The sequence below is a fragment of the Anabrus simplex genome, chromosome 1 (assembly GCF_040414725.1).
Source record: "Anabrus simplex isolate iqAnaSimp1 chromosome 1, ASM4041472v1, whole genome shotgun sequence".
Classification (NCBI taxonomy): domain Eukaryota; kingdom Metazoa; phylum Arthropoda; class Insecta; order Orthoptera; family Tettigoniidae; genus Anabrus; species Anabrus simplex.
This window is the reverse complement of record NC_090265.1, coordinates 1037642922-1037656471: the sequence shown is the minus strand read 5'-3', so window position 1 is coordinate 1037656471 and position 13550 is coordinate 1037642922. Positions and strand designations below refer to the sequence as shown.

The following is a 13550-nucleotide window of genomic DNA, read 5'->3' as shown; positions in this document are numbered from 1 at the left end:
AAGCTTAATCCACAAGTTTGTTTCCCGCAATCCCAACATGGCTTGGAAGCCATGCGAAAGTGATTTTGGTGCCAGCATAACTTAACCCGGCTAGAAGGTCATGAATCTGCTGCACCAGTGGGTATTGCAAGAAACAGGTTTCAATAGATGGCAGAGAACTTAACGTGTCGGTTCATGAATAAAAATGGTTTCTTTTGTCACCCAGTGCAAACGGCAGAGTTTTGAAAATGGCATACAGCTCCGCAGTATACACGTTACATACACTAGGAAGCGAGATCTTCATGCTCATATCAACAGTGACGAATGAGCAAGCAACATTTTCTCCGATTTTAGAACTATCCATGAAGATATGTCTCGCAGCCGGATACTGGTGAACGAAGTCCTGGAAATACCTCCGATAAACGGAGGAATCTGTGTTCACCTCAGGCCCACGAAGTAAGATCTAAACGTATTTCTGGTCACGGAACTAACCACAGAGGGACCTCGCTAAAAGTCTGTTCAAGACAACCACTAATACCTATATTAAATTCACGACACAAGCTATCACGGTATGCACTATCCAGCGTCTTGGTAGGTGTGCTAGGTACCAACTGATGAGCCCAGCCTAGCACACGGGGGCGAAACGCTGGCAACACGGAATGAGATAGCTGGAAAATGTATAATGTCCAATAACGGACCATTTATATTGGTATTATAAATTTACTCATTCAGAACAATTATTTCTGATTCCCTATGGGAATCAACATCTACATCATCTGATGGCCAAGCAGGCATCAATTTTTGATAATGAGACAATGTCTCTCATAGGGCATTCGCACTGCCGGTGGCTACAATTAGCCTACGCAGTGGCCTCCACGGTATGTACTATCCAGCGTCTTGGTAGGTGTGCTAGGTACCATCTGATGAGCCCAGCCTAGCACACGGGGGCGAAACGCTGGCAACACGGAATGAGTTAGCTGGAAAATTTATAATGTCCAATAACGGACCATTTATATTGGTATTACAAGCTATCAATTAGAAATCCGACCGGGCATGTGGCATTCGGCCGATCTTGGTAGGTGGTATTGGGTACTAAAGATTCATTGATAGCTTGGATGTAGTGGAATTTCAAGAATTCTGGCAACATACGTGAGGATTAACTGCTGCCTCCTTATCTGTAAAGATGGAACTCCCGCTTCAGCGAGTAGGCTGGGAACGGGGCTAGTACGGAAAGCTCCCGTTGCCAGCCTAACTCCACTATGGTGAATACTGTCTAAAAGGCTCAGCGTAGATTTTGATGCTGAACCATAAGCTGCACTACTGTAGTCCATTCGGGAGAGGACCGCTGCCATGTAAAAACGTAGCAGCAAGGCACGGTCAGTCCCCCCACAAAATACTGCTGAGAAACTTGAGCATGTTAAGTCTCTTCACGCAGGCAACCTCCAACCAACAGATGTGGGGCTGCCACATTAGTCTCTTATCAAAATCGAGACCCAGGAATCTGCAGGTTTGGTAAGACACTGTTTCACAAGCGGAGCTCTGGTTCATGATGCACAAGCCGACGTCGACAGCAGTACAACTGAGGATTTCGCCGCTGAAAATCAAAAGCCATGTTGCACGGCCCATCTGTTGACTCTGTAAATAGCTTGCTGTAGCTGTTTCTCAGCAAATGCCATCCCTTCCAGAGCTGTAATGTAGAGCTAAATCATCTACGTATAGTGATGGAACGACTGTGGGCCCAGCAGTGGCAACTATGCCATTGATGGTGATTGCGAACAGCGTGACACTCTGTACAGATCTCTGTGGTACTCCATTTCCTTGAATGAAATATTGAGAAAATGCATACCCTACTCAGACTCAAAAAGAGCCGGAGGGACATGAAATTCTCAATAAACATTAGCAAATTTCCCCGAAAGTGTGGAGATAATCCATATCGCCAGGTAGTAGCATAAACTATCTTCAGGTCAAAAAACACGGTGACTAGGTGTTCCTTCTGGAGAAAGGCCACCTGAATGGCACTCTCCAGTCTGACCAGATGATCCATGGCAGACCAATGATAGCAAAAACCACACTGGTAGTTAGTCAAGAGACCTTCCTTTTCCAGGGCCCACACAAGATGCTGGTTAACCATTCTGTCAAATAGCTTACAAAAGCCATTTTAAGGGATATTGGCCTATAACTATCCAGAAGTTTTGGATCTTTACCTGGCTTGGGAATTGGTATCACAATTCCCTCATGCCACTGAGATGGAAACATTCTCTCACTCCATATTCTGTTGAACAGGGTGAGAATATCCTTGAGAATATAGGTCACTCAAATGTTTAATCATTTGATTGTGGATTTTATCCGGTCCAGGACTGTCTCTTTGCACGGCGCGAGTGCACACCACAATTCTCTCTCTGTGAAAGGTACATTATAGGAATGCGAAGAACTAAAGGTGAAAGAGAGATGGTGTGCCTCTGCCTGGCCCTTAATTGGTAGAAATGCAGAGTCGTATCTCCCTGAGCTGGATGTATCTGCGAAATGTGACGCGATGTGGTCTACAATGACTGAAGGAATCATAACTGTACCTGCATTAATGGAGATTCCGGGGACTGAGGGCAAGTTTTGTGCTCTGACAATACGGGGGAGTTTTGTCCACACTTGTGATGACGCAGTTTGTGCCGCCATCGAAGACCCATTCTTTAACATGTAGCTTCCATACTTTCTACATTCAAAAACCGGGCCTTAGCGCACAAATGCTTACATGTGATATATCTGGCTATCGAAGGATTCCGATGATAATGCTTGCAAGCCCGCTGGCAATTATGTATGGCTGCTGCAATTTTGTTTGTCCACCATGGGACCTGTTTCCGGCGAGCAATACCGGACGAGGAAGGAATTGTTTTCTCTGCAGCAGAGAGAATTCCAGTAGTAATGGAAGAAACGTGGTCGTCAACACACTCCAGCATATCTTCAGTCATCACTGTGCATTTGGAAAATTCTGGCCAATTTGCCCGCCCAAATAACCAGTGCTTGGGTACTTCGAACTGTCTTTGATTCAAGAGAATTAGAATTATCAGGAAGGGGTCACTATCACAGAGGTCATCGTGTACTCGTCACCATAACAGGGGAACTGACGCATGGCTGCACAAAGTGACATCCAGGTGTGAGAATGTGCCATATGCGCTGCTGAAATATGTCAGTTCCCCTGTGTTAAGCATGCAGATATCAAACTGGTAGTCCGGTGGAATGTATAAGTTGCACAACATTGTCATTACTGGCAACTGAGCATGAAGTACAATTGCATCTGGCTGAATGCGGAGTGGTACATTTTCACTGAAGATGTCGGTGCGGACTACGGTAAAAACGCCCCCATTCACAGCTACTCTGTCTTTAGAATAAAGATGATATCCTCTCATAGTCGTGTCGTATCCAGGTCTCAAACGAGATACCTGCCGACAGACTACTGAGGTCACAGAGATGGATATCAATTGACGTAACTCGGCTGGATGACATAATAACTATTGTATGGATGGATAGCGCAATAAAATGACAATTGCTTGCACTTATTACCAACTACTACCGTCCATTTTCCGCCATCCTTGTTGGTGTCCTTTGTGCCATCTTCACCACCCACATTAATAAGTGTTTCAGTCTCCGTTGTCTCTTCAGAAGAGACATTGCAACATGAACACTCCGCAGACGGTGATCTGTTTGAGCGGGAACAATGGACCTTCTTCCTGGGAGAACTATGTTCCCCAGAATGCGAATGAGCAAGGGGACGACGAGACCCCTCGCTCTTGTCCACTGTTGTTGCACCTTCTGGAAGAGCTTTGGCAGATGATTCGCCAGGCTTTTTCAGGGATGAGGTGATCTCCGATTGAGCTGGAGAAGGCTTCTTCTCCAAGTTCTTAGGGGAGCGCTGGGGCTTCCCCATTTCCTCCTTTTTGTTCTGGACTTTTGTAGGAGGGCTGGACAACTTTCCAGACCTATTTGGGGACATCTTTCCGCCCGCCTTGTTGGGCGAGGTATTCCCAGCCGAATGTTCCTGGGAAGGGCCCTTCCTAGACAATGTCAGCAATAACGCACATGATATCCCAGATGTTGGGGACAACTTTTTGGGATCTCCAGTTTCCATGACTAATGCTTCTTGTTGGTGGCTACTATGACTGGTTTGGAAAAGAACAAGAGTAGACCAAGGGAGGTCTGATATGATAGATGAAAGTGAGGAGCCTGGCACAAGTAAGTGGAGGAAATGCCAGGACTCAGCTAAGAGCCCCGTGGTCGCCAACCCACGCTCCCAAGTTAAGAGCCCCTGGACACCTTTCAATAGCCTCTTACGACAGACAGGGGATACCATGGGTGTTATTGTACCGCCCCCATCCACAGGAGGCCTTAATGACATCTTTAATAATAAACCACTTCTTTAGGCATGGAATTGGAAAATTGACCCAGTGTTGACAATTATTGATAATGTAAGACATTATATTACTTATTATATACATATATATACACATGTGTTTGACCCTCTAACGAGCATGTAGAACCATTATTTAGCATTGGTATTCTTGATCTTCTTATCTTCCCAAAACTTTCTCATTCTTTCACTATGGGCCTGTCGTCTTTTTTGTATCCATGCGTTTTTGATTTTCAAATTTCTTGCAGTCGGTTTCTTGGGTGAAAAATTGTGGGTGTTGATCATTTGTTTCCAGTGGGTCAATGTCAACTTCTGCGAGATATTTTTGGGTGTCGACTAGCCAGCGCACTTTGGTTTGTCGTGTTCCATTGATAACGAAAAAGATTTTCTTGGTCAATCGTGAGTCAACCATTCGTGCTAAATGTCCATAGAATTTCATATGTCTTCTGCGTGCAAGTGAAGTAAATCGCTCAGTCAATGAAGAGAGTTCCTCCGAGCTTTTTCGCATCCAAATTCCATCTTCAAACTTGGGTCTGAATATTTTCCTCAGTATCTGTCATTCCATTTCCTCTATGTCTCTAATGTTGATGTTTTAATTGCGTAGAGTGCCTCTGGGAGAACAACAGTGTTGTAGTGTCGGAGTTTGGCCTTGGTGGAAAGTGATTTCTTGTTGTAAACGTTCCAGGTGATTGTATAGGGTTTACGTAATTTTTCAACGCGGTTTTTGTTGGCTTCTCTTTCATTGTCACTGCTCTCGATAACTTCACCTAAGTACTTAAACTGTTTTACTTGTGTGACGCTGCCATATTAGGTCACGAGTGGCACCAGGTTTGAGTTCTTGGAGTCCATGTACTGTGTTTTTTCGTAAGAGATGTGGAGGTTACTTTTGACAGCAATCTCATGAAGCTTCTCGAAGGCATGTCTGGCTTTCTCAGGAGTTCGGGTAATTATTGCTAGGTCGTCAGCGAAAGCAAGGAATTTTATGTTGATCCGTTTAGTTTTTGTTCCCATATGGATTCCAGGTACTTCTTTCTCCCAAGTTTTAATGACCTGGTCTAGTACTAGGTTGAACAGGAGTGGGAACAGCCCATCACCTTGTCGAACACCTGTTCTAATTTCAAAAGGTTCAGAGGTTTCACCCATGAATTTCACTTTAGAGGTTGCATCTGTCAATGTTTGTTGAATTAACGTGGTTGTTTTGTTGTCAACGCCATATTCGTGGAGTACATTAAACAGGGTGTCACGATCAACAGAGTCGTGCTTTTTTTAAATCTACGAAAATGATTACTGTGCGGTTTGACTGGCGATGTTGGAGAATCATCTTCATGTTCCAGATCTGTTCCACGCACGATCGATGCAGTCAGAAGCCTGCCTTATATTCACCGATCTTGTGTTCTGTCTGGTGTTCCAATCTAGTAAAGAGGGTGCGTGTAAAACACTTTGTATGCAATTGGCAGAACTGAGATGCCTCGGTAATTATTTGGATCTGTCTTGTTCCCCTTTTCCTGCAGTGGGTGGATCAAGACAGTCTTCCAGTCTGCAGATATGATTCCGCTCTCCCATATATTTGCAATGATAGCTTGTAGTCGGTTAATCAGGAGTTCACCTCCAATCTTGAGCATCTCGGCGATTATGCCATCTTCACCTGGTGCTTTACTGTTTATGAGATTTAATATGATACTTCGAACCTCATCATGTGTAGGTGGAACTGAATCTGGGTTTGGAACAGGTATGCGGAACTGCAGTTTCTACGTAGGTGGTTCATAGTTCTATAACCTCTCAAAGTGCTGCTTCAGGATGTAACAGTTGACCTTTGTGTTGGTCTCTAGTGTCCCATTAGGGTGATGAAAACAGAGACTGAGCAGCTTGTAGTTGCTCAATTCTTCCCTAAAGGTTCTGTAGAAATTCCGTGTGTTGTTTCTTTTGAAGTCGTCATCAATTTCTTCTAATCTTTTGAGGTGGTATATGCGTTTAATTCGTTTGAGTATTTTGGATGTTCACTTCTGGGTTTCTGAAAATATCTTCCAATTCTCTGCCGTTTGGTAGCTATGCCAATTCTTCCAGGCTTGAATACATGATTCCAGAGCTTTGTCACAGCCAGAGGTCCACCACCTGTGTTTCCGTTTCTGTGGGGGTTGGCCGCTTTTTCTTGACGATTCTTGGATGGTCTCAAGAAGAAGTGTGTCCCATGTCTGTACATTTGTTTGTAATGATTGCGCAAACTCTTGTGCATGTTCTTTCAGTTATTCCGGGTCAATCCGTGGAATTTTAGGTTTTTGATACTTTTTTCGATTGGGCCTGAATCGAATTTTAATTCGTGAGAGATGGTGGTCGGACTCCATATAACCCTTGCGCACTCTCATGTTCATAATTTCCAGGGAAAACTTTCTGTGATCGCTACATGATCAATCTTATAATCGCCAATGTGATTGGTGATTTCCATGTAGTCATTTTTCGTGGGGTTTTCTTAAAAATCTGTAGACATCAACTGGAGATTGGCCATTCCACATATGTTGATTAAATGATGCCTATTGGCATTAGTATATCTATGTGCTGAGAAATCTCCGATGATATGCCTATGTTCTCGCTCTCTACCAATTTGTGCATTAAAATTTCCAAGGAGAATCTTGACATGATGCTGAGGAATCTTCTTAAGTGCTCGTTTCAGATGTGACCAGAATTTCTCAACTTTGTTTTTATCGGGTTCATTGTTGACCGGAGCGTGTGCCTTCACTATTGTGTAGGCCTTGTTCGCGCATTTAACTGCGAGTATGGAGAGGCGTTCCGAGGTAATGTGAAGTCTATCACCGAGTTCTGAATACTGTTATGTAGGTTGCTCTTTGGTACTTTAATTGCAGGTTTTCCCTTGTATATGCAATATCCCCTCCTCTGCGAACCATGTGACCTTGCCGCGGTGGGGAGGCTTGCGTGTCCCAATGATGCAGATAGCCGAGCCGCAAGTGCAACCATATCGGATGGGTATCTGTTGAGAGACCAGACTAACGAATGGTTCATCGAAAGGGGGGTAGCAGCCTTTCGGTAGTTGCAAAGGCGGCAGTCTAGATGATTGACTGATACGGCCTTGTAATAATACTCAACATGGCTTAGCTGTGTTGATACTGCTACACGGCTGAAAGCAACGGGAAACTATAGCTACAACTACCTCCCGAGGACATACAGCTTTCTCTGTATGAATGATGTACTGATGATGGCTTCCTTCCGGGTAAAATATTCCGGAGGTAAACTAGTCCCCCATTCGGATCTCCAGGTGGGAACTACACGAGAGGGGGCGATCATCAGGAAGATGGATACTGACATTCTGTGAGTCGGAGCATGGAATGTTAGAAGTTTGAATCGTTGTGGTAGGTTAGAGAATCTGAAAAGGGAGATGGATAGGCTAAAGTTAGATGTAGTTGGTATAAGTGAAGTACGTTGGAAGGAAGAACAAGATTTTTGGTCAGGCGACTACCGAATTATCAGCACAAAATCAAACGGGGGAAATGCAGGAGTTGGTTTAATAATGAATAAGAAAATAGGGCAGCGGGTAAGCTACTACGACCAGCATAGTGAAAGAATTGTCGTCAAGATAAACACCAAACCAATGCCCACCACATCTTAAGACACCCAGGACTTGTTCAGTTGATTTTTGAAGGAAGTGTAGGTGGTAGACCAAGGTATGAATATGACAAGCAGATTAGAGCAGATGTAGGATGCTGTATTTACGTAGAAATGAAAAAGGTTAGCACAGGATAGGTTGGCATGGAGGGCTGCATCAAACCAGTCTATGGACTCATGACTCAAACAACAACAACAACACATCCAATATCCACAGGAGTCGAAAAGATCAGAATTACGAAATTGCGTTTCTTGTACAGAAAGTATGAGGATAGTATAATTTATGAACTTCATCTTGTAGATCCGTATTGATACAGTTAAAACTAAAAAAAAATATTAGGTTATGGTCCACCCAATCAATACACATCACTTTACAAGTGAATTATTTAATTAAAAACATATTAAAAATATTTATGGACATGTTTCATCTCTATTTGAAACTTCATCAGCCATAAAATCACGTGGTAGATTACAAAACTCAAATCAGAAACTGAACAAAATGATTTTTTTTTAAATGGAAGAACCCAATAAGGACCATTTGGAAAATGTAAAAGATATAAATATATTTACATAAATTGACCTCACTTCTTGCAAAAACTTTTGTCTTCAGTGTTAAAAAGTGAAATTAACTTGAAATTGGCAAGCCTGTCAAAACGTCTCGTACGGAAGCAATGTCCGTTGTTGCTGTCCGTATTTGAAATGGAAGTTCCTTTTGAACTATTCAGAAAACATAGAAGAAATATACGTATATTTAAAGAGGTAGTTTAAAACTTCTTGCAAACAATTTTCAGCCAAGCTAAATATGAACTCGCAACGTTTTCCTCCCCAGCACGTAAGTGTAGCAAGACCATGAATATTTTGAGAGCTCTAGAACCGTTTTCAGATAGTGTATCTTGCTGCAAGAGTTGCAAACGAAACAGATTAGCATACAGGACATTTTTACATGGCCAAAGCTACACAAACGAAAGATTGGACCAATTCAGGTTATGACCTGAGGAACATAGCAATGTGATTCGCAACGCACAGTTTCCACAGTCGAATTTGCAGACTGAAGTCTTTCCATGAAGCAATGGACAAGTGTACTTGCGATTTATGTGAAAAAAAAAAGTGTGAAATATATCACAGCATGAAGTCTGCTAACAGAACAGCATCACTGACACAATTCTGTTTAGAATAATTTGTACCAATAATGTAATCCTTTAGTAATAATTAAACTTAATCGTTGATCAAAGAACTAAATAGTGAATGAAAGTCGAGAGATAGCTTGATGAGCAGCTGAACTGTTGCCTCAGTGGTATCCAACCTCATAAAATTTGATCAACTAAATCAAATGATCACACCAACGTCTCTCAACTGCACCCTTCTCATTGCTATTTGGCTTACTAATACATTTATGCTCTTTCTCTTTACTACATTAAGCTCTTCTTAGGAATGGAAAGATAATCATATGTCTATAAAATCAATTTCCTAAACTCACTAGGTGTTCCTGCTTACTTCATTACTTCATTTTACAAGTGAACTATTTAATTAAAAACATATTGAAAATATTTAGGGACAAGTTTCGTCTCTATTTGAGACTTCATCAGCCATAAAATCACGTGGTAGATTACAAAACTCAAATCAGAAACTGAAAAAAATGGAAGAACCCAATGTCTTTTTGGGAAATACAACAGATATAAATATATTTACATTAGTTACACTTCTTGCAAAAACTTTTGCCTTCAATGTTAAAAAATGAAATTAACTTAAAATTGACAAGCCTGCCATAACGTTTCGTACGGAATCAATGCCCATTGTTGCTGTCCGTATTTGAAATGGAAGTTCCTTTGGAACTACTAACAGGTGTGCAAGAGTGATGTTAGGAATCCAACATCGCACAACATGCTGAACAAGAATGCAACTTGGGTGCAGCAAATGATAAGACTGTTAATCTGGTTTGGTGAGATTATTGGCTATTGACAAGGCTATTGGTCTGGATTTGTTACACAACTGACCAGCGACAAAACCATATGTCTGGCTAAAAAAAAAAAAAATCAGTGAATTTCACTCCTTCTGTACTTAAATATATTCATGTTGCAGAAACATCTGGCATTTTCAAACTTTGCAGTTTTGTTATTTTCTCAGAATGTGGCAATCATCTGGCCTCACAGGATGCGATACCTATCGAGGAAAATAAAAAATCGTTCGGCCAAAAGAAACACAGTACTCATATTTCCCAGACTGACGTACTCTCCATTTTAATTTTTCTGTATAAGTAAAGAGCTACAAAGTAGCATAGAATACAATCTTTGGAGAACACTATTTCATCACAAAATTGTAACTGGTAAATTACCAGGCTTGGCCTACATACATCTGCACAGTTTATTAAATACTTCAGTCCCAACAGAGAGCCAGATTTGAAAACAGGACATGAGTAAGCTTCATCAATCATGGGAATATATATGTAATTTAACACCCCATTGAGTAAGTCCAACACGTTTCCTACATTTACAATAAAATGCTCTTTTCAAATGGGATATCCAATGAAGTAAAACTTCTCTAATAGTAATATTTACAACAGCTACTTACTGAACGCTCATTCAACATACTGGTATCCGTCTCTTTATTCGGAACTACACCCACTGCTGTCAGAGGTATAGGATCGCAGGAATTTCTTCGCCGACGTCGAAAGCAGCAAAGGGCTCTTTTAACTACACCAAGAAGAAGAAACATTAGAGCCCTAACTCGGTCAAAAATGAATGTTACGGCCATGTCACATGCAGTAACTACCACACAAAAATAAGATTTTTTAGGATTAAAAAATAGGCTTTTATAGAAATAGGCCTAATATCGTCTTGCGAAACTTCGATCCTTCCTTCATACTGCACGTCAGCCACAAAATCTCTTCGCTAGGTTCATATTTCCGCATGAAGATTGGAAGCACTGAACAAATCAGACACCATTGATACACTCAAGGTCAGAGGGTAGAACCCTAAGCATTTCCGTGTAAATAAACAAATCAACCTTCCATACCCTATCTTTCATGACATTACATGACAGTTGTTTCAATAATATCGAACCCCGTCACTTGTCTGCCACATTCATAAATACCAGCTCCAATACAAATCAAAGAGTATCAAACTGATGTAAACAAAGACAGTAAAATGCAATGGAAATTCTGTGGTGTGGCCCCACCGCCCTCTCGATTCTCCTATACCGCCTGCTCTATAGGAGGTTTTTGCGACTAGGCTACGACAAAATTTCTCCGCTAGATGGCACAATGTTCCAAACTTATTCTAATGACGACAGCCTACAAAACACTATACAGTATGGTCATCAGTGGCGTATCCTGGGATTAAGACATGGGCTACCACTAGAATTAGGTAACCTCTTTTCGATATTCGGTTTAGTGAACGTCAAACCTTCAGCGTTTTGAGCTGCAGCCAATAGCCACTGGAGAAGCCTGCTGTGTTGTGAAGGCTGCTTTACAGGCTACTGCCCCGGCCTCTGCTACTGCAATGCTCAACCCCTGATCAGTGGAGATGGTAGACTAAGGTTTAGAAAATGAAAGTCCGGCTTTGTGGCTAAATGGATAGAACGATTGCCTTTGGTCCGATGGCCACGGTTCAGTTTCCATAATCAACCCCCTCATACTGTTAATTTCTCTGGCTTGGGGACTGGGTTTTATGACGTCTTCACCATTCATTTTATCCCCATTAGGTCAACACGAAACCTGTATGGATGCTATGCCCCATTATTATTATTATTATTATTATTATTATTATTATTATTATTATTATTATTATTATTATTATTATTTTACAGCGGTCGTACCCACCATTCACTGGTTAATTACCTTCCTCGGAGGAACAGTGGTGGTGTACGATCCATGAACATGGGTTCGATTCCAACCAACAAAAGAAAACACTAAACCTGAAAGATGGCATTTCATGTTAACAGATCTAATAATGAAAATAAAACGATATTGCTCATCTAATAGCAGCCCTGCAGTCTCATCCTACAAGGATGTAGAAGTAAACGGGAATGAGGAATTCCCACACTCTCTTACCTATGCGGTGAGGAAGTATCTACGATGAGTAACTCATGGTTGCAGTAGCGTAGCCAGGATCGGCCAATGGGGGGGGGGGGTTACAGTTACAAAATTAAGATATAACATAATGAAAGTGCTTGTGCTTGTGCTTGTGCGTGTCTGGTACGCGTATGCATGACTGTCATAAGGATACTGATACAAGAGTGAATTACTGTATGTGATATTCAGATTGCAATACACTACAAAATTCTTACTTTAAAATACAGAACAAGAACAATATGATCGAGGTCAGCAGTTTTATCTCAAACGGTATGTTCAGTTTACAATCTAAAATCTAATTTTCGAGGCTTCCTAGAAAATAAATTTAACACACTGTTGGTTTTACAACTGTGTCTCTGTGAATGTTCAAGGGAGCCAACCCGTTGAGTCGACTTTCACTTGTGGTATTTCTGAGGTAGGTTTTAGGGCGTCTTAATGTTGAAAATGATCTCTCACTGGCTGCAGTGGTGACAGGTAGGGTGGCAAACACTCTCAACAAGCAGTAGATTGCAGGGAGTTTATCTTGATCACATAAAAGAAGTTTATTGTTTACTGTCAGTTTCTATTTATTTTATTTTTGTGAAAGTTCAATGGGGGGGGTTCTAACCCCCCAGTAACCCCCCCCCCTGGCTACGCCCCTGCATGGTTGATAGTTAGCAGTGGCGATCTGACGGACCGAAGCCTAGCACACCTATCCTCCACCGGTCCTCGCTCCTATCCGATATCCAGCAGCAAGCCGCGTGTGGCGAGTCGAGGGGTGTGGGGTGAGAGTCTGGGCTGCAATATCAGTCTCAGATGCCTTGCTCTCAGAAATATGTGCGATGTTTTTTCTCCCTGCTTTCAAGTTTTGTAAATGGAACACTGTTTCAGATGCTTACATTACAAATTGCTTTAGACTTCCATCATTCTCAATTGAGATTCGGGCTTCACTGATAGCCTTGGTAGTCCTCAGTATACGCCACCGATGGTCATATATTCACTGAAGTTCGTAAATTACGTCAGTAATATTAAATATCGGCAATATTACATGTATGAAGTCGCAGTTGGCCTCTTCATGTACAATTTTAATATTTTCCTGGACGAAGGCTTGGAGTGGTACCATATTTGTGTTTTTGCCAAATGCAATATCATTTAATAGAGGTCTAACGAACTTGGTTAGGTAATATCACTAACAAAGTGCTAATGTTCTTTGACCTCACACTGTAAAAAACACATTCTGAAAGGGAAGACGGCGCAAGTCCTCGTATTACGCTCGTACGTTTGAAGGGCTTCGACAATAGGGCACAGCAGCTTAAACGAACTCCTGCAGATAATTCCCCACAGCAACAAAATAAGGTTATTATAGTTATCGAACTCCTCCTCTGTCCTGATGCATAATCAGTTCCATTTAGCGGTGTCGAAGCTCTATGAAGTGAGATAATGCTGACGCAAATGTCACACTCCATCTTCTCCTCAAAAGCACGAACCAAGTACCGGTACCCGCAAATT

At 41.9% G+C, this 13550-nt stretch overlaps 1 protein-coding gene across 1 annotated transcript in view; it reads right to left on the bottom strand.

Moving 5' to 3' along the window:
* The window catches only part of LOC136875842 (receptor-binding cancer antigen expressed on SiSo cells), a 31191-nt gene extending 20090 nt beyond the window's left edge, over positions 1-11101 (bottom strand). Inside the window, exon 1 of the mRNA XM_067149464.2 lies at positions 10562-11101. Coding sequence (XP_067005565.1) covers positions 10562-10744 — 183 coding nt within the window. The 5' untranslated portion in view covers positions 10745-11101. The remainder of the gene's footprint in view (positions 1-10561) is intronic.
* Positions 11102-13550: the final 2449 nt, after the last annotated feature.